This window comes from Polypterus senegalus, chromosome 2 (genome assembly GCF_016835505.1).
Source record: "Polypterus senegalus isolate Bchr_013 chromosome 2, ASM1683550v1, whole genome shotgun sequence".
NCBI lineage: Eukaryota > Metazoa > Chordata > Cladistia > Polypteriformes > Polypteridae > Polypterus > Polypterus senegalus.
Genome location: NC_053155.1, coordinates 281,938,034 through 281,948,820, shown reverse-complemented (window position 1 = coordinate 281,948,820; position 10,787 = coordinate 281,938,034). Strand labels below are relative to the sequence as shown.

General features: G+C 39.0%; 1 protein-coding gene across 1 annotated transcript in view; it reads left to right on the top strand.

The window, feature by feature from the left end:
- The first annotated feature begins 8,299 nt into the window (after positions 1-8,299).
- Positions 8,300-10,787, top strand: part of stard10 (StAR-related lipid transfer (START) domain containing 10) — an 82,987-nt gene continuing 80,499 nt past the window's right edge. The window contains exon 1 of the mRNA XM_039745655.1: positions 8,300-9,097. Within this exon, the coding sequence (XP_039601589.1) occupies positions 8,939-9,097 (159 nt within the window). The 5' untranslated portion in view covers positions 8,300-8,938. The remainder of the gene's footprint in view (positions 9,098-10,787) is intronic.

Genomic DNA, 10,787 nt, shown 5'->3' with positions numbered 1-10,787 from the left:
CTGTTTTACTTCTGCTTGTCAACCATGCCCATTTTCTGATGACACTTCAAAAACTAAACTGACTTGCTGTAGTTACCACACTATCGCTGTTGCTAAGCACCACTCCTTTTCTGACATCATTTCCATTGCAGTACAACCAGTGGTAATTGGCAACTGAAATGGAATGTTGAACTTAACATGAGGATTATTCTGAATGATAAAGAATACCAGTGTTGTGACGATCCATCTCTTCACACCTAAGTCCATAAAAAAGAATTAATTGTGCTGGATGAAGTGGATTCTGAAAGTAGACGAGATAGATGCATGATTATAACAAATAACTGACTGATTAGGCACACCTTTAACCTTAATTAAAAAACAGTAGTGAGAGTGAGCATAGAAGATATTGAGCTGTCTTCAGTCAAACTACTGAAAATCCGCACAGTAATATGGGGATACAGAAACCGTACACCAAAAACAATTTCATATTGTTGCTTCTGTTAAACTGAGTACTACACAAGAAGTTATTTAGGGTCTACTCCTGCACTGCATATAAACATGAGGTAAGATGTAATTTTTGTATGAGCATGATCACTCTTCTGATTAGTATCACTACTGTTTAAGTATATGAGGCATGTGATAGGTGAAAGGTTTTGTTTACAGGACATAGATGTGTGATGCATTGACTTTGAAATGTTTAAACAGTACATCCTGACATTTATCCTAATGCTTAACAAGTTCCGGCTCCTCAGCTTCTAAAGATAACTTGTTAAACATTTTCGTAATTCCTGGTACCTCCCTCAAAGCTGTAGACTTAAACCACCAGATAAAAGGTCCCTGAGTAGTATGTCTTCCCAAGAATATTTCAATGAATGGAGTTCTACCATGGTGAGAGTGAAATCACAGCCTATCAGAGGACACAAATGTTGCTCTACTAGAGTTTAAAGTCACCTCCTGAACCTAACCTGCATGTCTTTGAGCAGAGAAAGAAAATCAAGTCCTTGAAGAAAAGCCAAAAGAAAGCCTGGTAGAAAATGCAAATGGAACATAGACAGAGACTGGGCAGGGGATTGAACACGCTTTTCTGAATATATGAGGACACAGCATCAGCCACTATGAAGCTATGCCACCTATACAGAAATCAGAACTCCCCCTCAAAAAAAATCCATAAAAAGGTTATAGCCTGTTGTGCTTTAGTATCATTCCTGGTGTTACCATGTTAAAACTTTAATACATGATCAATTTCTCAAAGATCTTTGTTAGAAAAATGCATGATGCAGTATGTTGGTTAACAGGTATAACATAGGATTACATCCTGAATGGAATACCCTAGTGAAATTGGCTTTCCCTTACTAAATTAAACATTTAAATTGCTTAACTTAAAATTACATGAGGAAACAAAATGGAAACTGACATTGTACATAAGCAAAGTATAAACCAACACGAAAGAGATTAGTTGTCTTAAAATCAAATTCAAGACTACAAAGTTAAGAAAGAGAAGAACTGCACCATTTCACTAAATATGATGTCAATTTGAGGATGGGATTTATATTTTTTAGGGATAGTAAGTTATTTTAAAGATTCAATACATTAACAAAAAGAGCATTACAAATAAACAATCTATATATCCAGTCATGTTTCTAATACAAAATCATATTTAAACATATTAGCATATTGCTTATGAACAGCCCTATTTAGTTGAACTTTAAAATTTATAAAGAACTCAGCTGCAAAAATTAACATTCACTGTATACAGAGTCTCTCGGCTGAGTATGGACACTTAAATGGAGCTTTGCTGCTTAGCTGCTGGACACTTGCAAAGCAGCTCTCTCTTCAGCAAGAAATCATTCTTTTCATTCTTCAATTAAGGATGCAAAATCTGTAATTATGGAAAAGGACCATCTGGACTGAATAAATACTACAGGTTGTATAATTCTTTGATTACTTATATTTGCTTATATCAGTTATTATGCAAATAAATATTTTAAATAAAAGCTTAAATCAGTGTCTCTGTCAGATTATTAGCAGCAAGCTGATTGCTGCATTGCCATTTCTTGTCTAGCCACAGCCCCCTAAGGGCTCAAAAGGAAGCTTTTGGGAAGCCCTTTATTGGTGGTAAACATTCTTAAAGGACTGAAAGTAAAGACAATGCTAGTCAGCGAAGCAGCCTGTGAATGGAGGCCCCAAGGGTTGAATATGCAGGGTACAATATAGACAGTGACATTAGTAAGAGGTTACAGGTAACAGTTTTATAGCTGGTTTTGACATTTCTTCCTACCCTCCCATTAGGTAAAGCACCTAAGAAGTTGTTGATACTTTCTGTGTTAGGAGAATATCACCAGTGATCTCATAAACATCTAGACAATGCCTAATATATGAACACTGAGCTCTGGAATTGATTTTGTTGCTCTTAGAAATTAAAATTAAATCTTCCTTGCAGGAATGAATTTAAATTTTCTTAAAAAGATAATGTAAGAGTGGCTATTAAGAGTCCGCTACTCTCCTTACCAGAATTCGGCGTTGGTTCTTCTTGTCTTGCGGGCGACCTCGGTAGCGTAGCCGACTGAGTCTTCGATGTGTGGGAAGGCACAAAGAGATGATCACCCCAGTTTTGTGGACTATTTGCCAGTTATATTTATTTCTTTAAGAACACAACTGTGGAGATACCGCACTGAGCTACACAAAACGCTTCTCTTTTTATTTCTCTCTATCTCCCAACTCCACCCACCAAACTTCTCCTCCCTTAAACAATCTCTCAATTAACTTTATTGGAATTTCCTGATATGAACTCCTGCTTACAATAATATATGTAGTTATCCAAGACCTCAAACGGATAGCTCCATTTAGAATTTCACATTAGTTATTGAAGCAGCCTATACGATTATTATGACTAATGTTATTAGGACAAATCAGTTCAGTCTAATACAGAGCAAGGGAAGATAGTGTAAACAGAACTAACGTGTCACATTTAGCTCTCTTTAACTTACTTTTAAAGAAAGGTGCTGCTACTGATAATATGATAAAGTCCAAGTCCCCTCAGTGCCATCTTAACTTTTTACATATTTTTTATTGCTTCTTCTTCAATTCCCCATACCTTGAAAAAATATCACTATGGTACACATGGGTGGCCATATTTTCTTTTATTATGTCTGTCCGTTTTCTGTCTATGTCCATTTCCTCTGAGCAATCGGATTGGTCTGTTTGGCTTTGGTAACGCAATGAAAAAGGAAGTGTGAACATGAGATGCATGAGGAGGAGAAATGTCATGGGAGGCATACAGAGAGTCACTTTCAGAGATGGCAAGTATAAAAGCAGACAGGAATACAAGAAAGCTTCATTGGAAATAATAACAGAGTATGAGAAGCAAGCTTTGTGAGAAAGTATTTGAGAGAGGGTGCCCCAGTAAGGAAACATTCACACACAAACAGATACCCTCGGGGATTAATACAGAATACCAGGTAGTGTGACTAGTTGAGTTAAAAGTGCTTACTCGCAAGGTTTATCATTGCTGCATACGTTTTATTCTATAAACAGTGAATGTGGATATTATAACTCTATATTTAATACAAATGGCCTTGGTTGATTCTGATACTTCATTATAAAAAGCATACCACCACCTGAAAGTTAATTTGGCCTGCTTTTTTAACAGAAAGGAAACAGACATCAAATTATATAGCACCTCTCTATACTGATCACAATCTTAAGTCACTATACAAGCAAAGAGCTAAAAAACAGTTCTAAGCATAGACCTTAGGTTTAGGAAATATGCTACAGTATGCAAATAAGGCATTGTTTTTATTATTATTTGGTTATTACTAAATCTTGTTAATCCAGTTTATGGTTGCATGGGGCTAGTTTGCTACTGGGAGGTACGGTCATTGTTTGGTCTGCAGAGAGACAAAGGAGAGAGTATTAGAAGGCAGCACCAACACCAGGTCTAGCTGAGAAATTACACGATTTGGGCATATAAACCATCTCCCATGCACACATGTGTGACTGTATACACATATATAACTTTTTAAATATAAATGAAAGTCATTATGTTAAATTAGTGCAATGGTATGCATTATAATAAAATTATACAATTTATGATAAATAATAACTAAATAACTAAGATAACTAAATGTGCAAGACTTAAAATTAGGACATCTTGTATTCATAGACACCTCATTCAAGGTGTGGGTGGATGGACTATGGACAGGCGCTCCTCTGTACTGGTCTTCTATTAGTGGTAAAAGTTTCTTGAATGCAGCACAGAGATGTCTGGTATCAATGATAAATTTTCTTTACTCCAGTCTGACATTGCTTGCTGTAGATGTCCAGGAGGTTAGCGCATGCACACCCAATACTGTGTTCAGCTGACCGCACCACTTTCTGCAGGGTTTTGTGGTCCTGATGTGTGCTGCTCCCAAACCAGGCAGTAATTCTTCGTTTCAGGACATTTTCAATGGTGAATATGTAGATGTTTTTATAGTAATTGGGGTGATAGCCTGAAATCCCGAAAGGGCATCTGAGCTGGTAAAAATGTTGGCCTGCTTTCTTCACCAAAGATGTGCCTGGATCAGGTCAGGACCTCTCTGATTTGGTCGCTGTGGTATCTGAAACTGTATACCCCATGTTGTTAATACTGGGAAGATGGTAGTGCCTCTGCTGTTTTCCCCAAAGTCCACAATATCTCCTTTGTCTTGATGACACTCAGTTGAAGAATGCGGTAATGACACCTGTGTGATAGACGCTATACTTCATCCTGGTATGCCTGCTCAGTGTTGTTAGGTGTCAGGACAACCACAGATGTGTCATCAGCAGTCTTGACAATGATGTTAGAGTCATGTGCAGCCATGCAGTCATATTTGCAGATGACTTAGAACACAGCCCTGTGGACAGCCAGTGTTGAAAGTGAGAGGTGATGAACTGTGGTCATCCACTAGAACAAACTGGGGTCTGGCATCCACACATAATTCCCTGTCTTTTTGTCCAGGTGGGATAGTTTTATTTTGCTATAATATGGAATATAAATGACTTTAATACTTTTTAACTAATTTCACATTCAAACAGCTTTACATAAACTTTCTTGTCTTGTTACCATCCTAAGGAATCAGGGACAAGTCATTAAAAGCTTTATGTATTTGGACAATGTAGTCTTGGCATTTTTTTCACAAAAGTGCTTAAGTTCCATTACCTAAAATGAACACCATTGCTTACCAATAAGTTAACACCTGACACATATGCTCACTTGAGTTAAGTTTGACCAAACCTACACACAAAAGTCTAATTTTTCACTCTACAAATGTTTTATCTTCACATCTTTCCCAAACACTGACTCATAAAAGCATTTCCATGGCCTTATGCTTTCACTAACATACTTAATGGTAGGAATACGCTATTTCTTACACCAAATACAGTTCTAAGCACTGAGTCTAATACTTAACCTTTGTCCCACAAAATCACTGGACATTCTATTTTATTTCAGAATCTTTACATTGCTTTTTGTAAAGATAAGTTGATGTTTGATTGTTGTTTTTTCAACAATGGCTTTACTGTAGCCTTCTCTTAAAAGCTCAGATTTGTTAAGCACTTGTGCAATTGTTTACCCAGACACAGTGTCTCCCATCTCAGACATGTAATTCCTGAGTTTTATTTAGAATATCCATTGAATGGAAGTACAAGTTTTTAAAATAAGGTTCTTAAACTGGTTTGCTGAGCTTACTCCCCATGACAGGGTGAAGAGCTCAACAATACAGGAGGACCTTGGAATAGAGTTGAAGCTTCATCACATTGTGATGATACCATTGATGTGTTTTGGGCATGTAGTTTGAATGCTCCCCTAGCCCCAGTCTTGGAAGATACACAACAACACATTGGCCACCGAGAGGTGATGAAGTGACAAATCCTGAACTGCTTGAGGGATTATATCTCTAAATTGAATGGAGAGCATCTAGCAATTTCTCAGAAGGTGTTGGAAGATACTGCTGATGGTAGGGTGATCTGCTCAGCCCAGTTCCTGTGTGTTGTTACCACAGCCGGTATAAAATAATGGACGGACCAGTGGAAGCTGGAAGTCAGGAGATGTTCCATCCCCCATACACCAGGTGGCAGTGGTCCTTGTACGGTAGCCCAGTTGGGACACTTGCAGGGGTGCTTTATAACTGGAGTCCAGAAGTGCTGTCATGTCTGGGCCCCTGGGTGCTGATACAGTGCACTGTTGGTGGAGGACCTCCCTACTTTCGTTATGGCCTGGAAGTGCTTCCAGGGAGACACAGCATAGCACCGGAAGCATTCATGGGTCCAGCATGAAAGGGTGCCTGTTGCCTTACATCAATGAGTCAGAGTAGGGAGGCAGTGGGCAACACTCAACAGGAGGAAGAATTGCTTATTCTGTATATTTGGGAAACTGATCTTTGGAAGAGTGCTATAGATTTGTGCTGAGGTTTAATAAACACTCTTTATTGAGACCTACGAGTGTGTCAGGTATTACTGTGTCTTGAGTTTGGGGCTCGGTGGTGCCTGCACAGGATAAGCAGTATGAAAATGATGTTGCTCCTTTACATTCCCTGCAGTGGATTGGCATTCCATCCAGGGTTGCTTCCTTGATTCAGTTCAGTCCAGCCAGGACAGGCTCTGCCAAATGTATTCCTCCACTCCAAAACCTCAATGGGAGTAACCGGTTCTAAAAAGGCAAATGACTTAATGTATTTATCTTTTCCTCTTCTTGGTGTTGTTTTTGTTAAAGGCTTTACCAATTAGTGGACATCCTAGATACTAACAGATTTTAGCATAACTCACATAAATGAGGCAGACACTGTAATTAATCATGTGATTTTGATATATTTTAGGTGCCAAATTTTCACAGAACTCCTTTTTTAGCTGTCAATTATAGTTTTTTTGCTTCTGTGCTATAAATAATTAAATATCAGTATTTTAATCTAATGATAATTTGTTTGAATGTAATATTTTCTAATATTAAAATCTATGTTTAAAGCTTAAAAAATCGTTTTGAGAAAATTAAGTACAATGAGCACTGTTGGTTCTAATGAGGAGACCTGAAAATTCTGTGTATCCTACAGGGTGAGCAGTCAGAACACACACCATTCCCATGTTTTCTTTGTGAGTGGGAGGGCAAAGCCAAGAATTGACTTTGGGTTCAGAAGGAATAGTCAGTTAGAAAAAACCATTACAGCTTGGTGCCAAAAACATCATCAGACCTAGTTTGGTGGATCTAGATAAAGGGCTGCTGCCACTGCTTCATATTAGATTTGGTTTAAATTAACAGTTTACCAAAGTCCTATTGAAAGTGAAAAGTTTTATGTATTTGTGCCAAAAGTCTGCTAAATGCAAAGAGGCATTAGTTATTAGAAAGCTAATTTCTGATGATGAATTTGATGGTGCATTAAATGACCTGGAATGAAAGGCTTAGGTGTCATTCAAAACGTTAATTTCTATGTTTTTAGGTAACAATAAAGATCCAAATTATAAAGAAACTGGAAAAATGTGTTATTTAAGTTTAACAAGGGATGAAACATGAGTTTAAGAGTTCACTTTTTGGATTCACATTTGTGTGGTAAAAGATTCCATCAAAATATCAAGGACATGGAAAGAAGGTACTATGTACATTGGGGTGTCACTGTGATGGTGACTGCTGCTGGATGATTCACTTGGTGACCCACACCCTAAGAAGTTTTGGATCAAAAAACTAAAAAGTGACAAAAACTAGAGAGATTATATGCAAGTTAAAGAATACGTTTGTGGCTTTCTTTACATACTGTATACAATATGCTTAAAAATATTAAGATTGACAAAATATTCTTATGTTAAATTGATTTAGAACAACATTGTATACATGCATAAACTGTGCAATTTGTTAGATTTTAATTAAAATGTATTTTTAATATGGTAATTAAAAGTGGTGTGATGGCATTCTAATTACATTTTATTGTGTTCATCAATGCAAATAAAAATAACTTCACAATTAAGGTTTTCATGAGTTTAATTTTAATTACCTGTATAATGTGATCTCAGATTCTGTTATTTTCTAAATAACTTAGAATTGAAACGTCTCTTTATCACCAACAGAGTCTTTAAAGATTACATATGGGAACAAACTCAAATATCAAAGTCGGTGTGTACTGTACTTTATATATTCACTGCCATGCAATACAGAAAACTATTGGCAATGAAAGGGTCGATTTACTTGAAGTTTATATTAAGTCATATTTTATCGAAAATGCCATTTAAAAGCGAATATCCCACACTTATTTGTTAATAGTCAAACTGACTTAAACTAATCGGAGCAGTAAGGCGATTCAAGCTACTTTCATGCACACGTCTCCCGTTTAGACTCGGGCACAGCACGCGTGTGCGCGCACGCGCGCGCCATCCCAGTAGGTGTTTCCAGCTGCCAGCCTCCTTCCTTCAATCCCAGCCGTTTCGCTCTGCCTCCCAGCTACAACCTCAGCTTGCTCGCATCAGACGCTCGCTGCAACGGTCGAAGACGGCCGCACCAACAACGATCGCGAGGGTCTCATCACCACCGGGAGAGGAACTCGGAGCGAGAAGTGCTTTTCTGACTTTATTAGGCTTGATGAACATCCCGGAACCTGCATTTCTGCTTGCTTAAATACAACTCCCGGTTATCTGCTTATCATCCTCAAGGCACTTGGTGGAAGACGAAGAGGGTACTGAAAAGACCTAGTGACGCAAGCGTCTAAATAAGCGGATACGGACCACTATCTTCCGTTCGTTGCCTCGTGCGCTGAGCAGGGCGCGCGCTCGCGTCCTGTTGGCGACCCCGTCCCGTTTAACAGGTGCGCTGGCTGAGGTGGGCCGCCTTTGGTAAACGAGACGCATTCGCTCTGCTGCTTCTGGAAGCTTTACACCTGGAAGTTTTTTTTTCTCTCCCACTCTAGACAAGTTAATCATAACGTAAACAAAAGAAGCAGACGTTTTATAGTTCATTTCAAATATGTCTAGAGACAGCGTTCAAATCCCGGACGACCTGGCATTCGCTAATTTTAGAAATGAATGCAATTCGGAAGAAGGCTGGAGTTTGACTTACAACAAATCCGGAATAACCGTGTGGATCCAGATTCTGGAGGTAGAGAGGTCGCTGCATAAAATTAAGGTAATACTGAGAGTTTTTTTTTTTTCTTGCAATACACAAAAGGCTTATAAACATTATGCATACAGACCAAGAAGCTTTCTTCCGCGGCGAGGAACAGCTGCCTTGTGCAACCGAGTCGTGACGTGGTCATTGCACTCATTTGTTTCTTTAAGACCGGTTAGACGTGACTTCGTGTCGGGCAAACAGGTGTTGGAAGAGAACGCGTCTGAATTGCAGAGCCCGCCTCGCACATCGCACTCGTGTGCGCGCATATCCGCGCCCCCGAGCGCGAGCGAACGGGGATATGCGCACTGTGCTTAGCTAACACAAGGGACTTGAGGCTGCTGTCGTCAGGTTTGTGAGCAAACATTTGCACGTCTCCGGCCCGACCCGGATATCGGAGGCCACCTGGAATTTAGGGGCCAAAAAAATCACTCGACTTGTGCGATCACTTTAGGAGACGAGTGTTTGCTCACACAATGCCATTTAGAGTATTCAGGTTGTCTTCATTATTACCGTAATCACATATTTAATAGGCATCTGATTTCTTGGATAGTTTAAACCACAATTGTTTTTGCTCCTTTATCATTGTAGTGTAGTGCACAGGGCCTTCATCAGATTACACATTGTCGACAGAGTTAATCGATGCCGTCCAATAGTATTTGAAGACGCGTGCAGTTTGTTATAGCAATGAAGTTGGAGGAACATTTAAGTCTGTAGGCACCGGACTTGAGAGCTTGGTCTGCTAGTTGCTTAGTTTTCAATTGTCACTTTTGATTAATGGTGAAAACATTTCTTTTCTTAAATCAAATAGTTACTCTAAACAGGTTTACTGCTTACGCTTAAAAAAAAAAAAAAGTTCTTTAGTCGCACTTTATTCTACCGGTAGTTCTTTGCTAAGTTATGCCACTGCTTGACAAAACCCCATTTCATTCTGAGAAGGGTTCTTTGCATATGAAGTTGATTCTCTGTGCTTTGATAGGCTTCCTGATATGTAAAACAAACCTGTAGGGTAGGCTGCCTAGCACCTAGCAAGACACTAACAGATTAAGAAAACCTGGACGTAGCAAGAGTCCTTTTAAAATCAGGAGCCACTGATATTTCACAAATCGTTTGCCTACTATTCATGGTAATTTACTGTATGGAGCCTGTTATGGATGTAAATACATAAAGGTTCTTTCTGGAACCTTCATGTGGATGGAATCTTTTTGGAAACAAAAAGTGTCCCCCTGTGCCATCACTCTGAAGTAGCACTCTGGCACCTTTTTATTTTTAAGAGTGTATGGATTTCTTTTGATACAGTACATTGATCTTGTTCAGCTGCAGCTAGCTCAGAACTTCTCCACACACAACGCTTGTTCTGCCTTCATGGACTCACTCTGTCTTGTATGATTAAATATACAATTCTGTTACCTCCTGCAGCACTACTGTCCTTTCTGCCCATTAAGGTCCACTGATGCTGGCAATCTTGTTGTGTCCCAAAATGACCCGTGTGCTCTGTGGGTGGCAGAGTCTGGAATGCATGCTTGAGATAATTGGATTGGCTGACTCAATTCATTCTTTTAAAAGGCAACTCAAGAAGCTGTTTGTTCAGGAAGGCATTTAACTAACAGACATTCTTATACCTTTTCTCTCAGGTCACCCTCTCTGTCCAGGTTACTATGTAGATGCTATATGTTATGTTATAGTCGGCAGCCGTACCACCTGCACT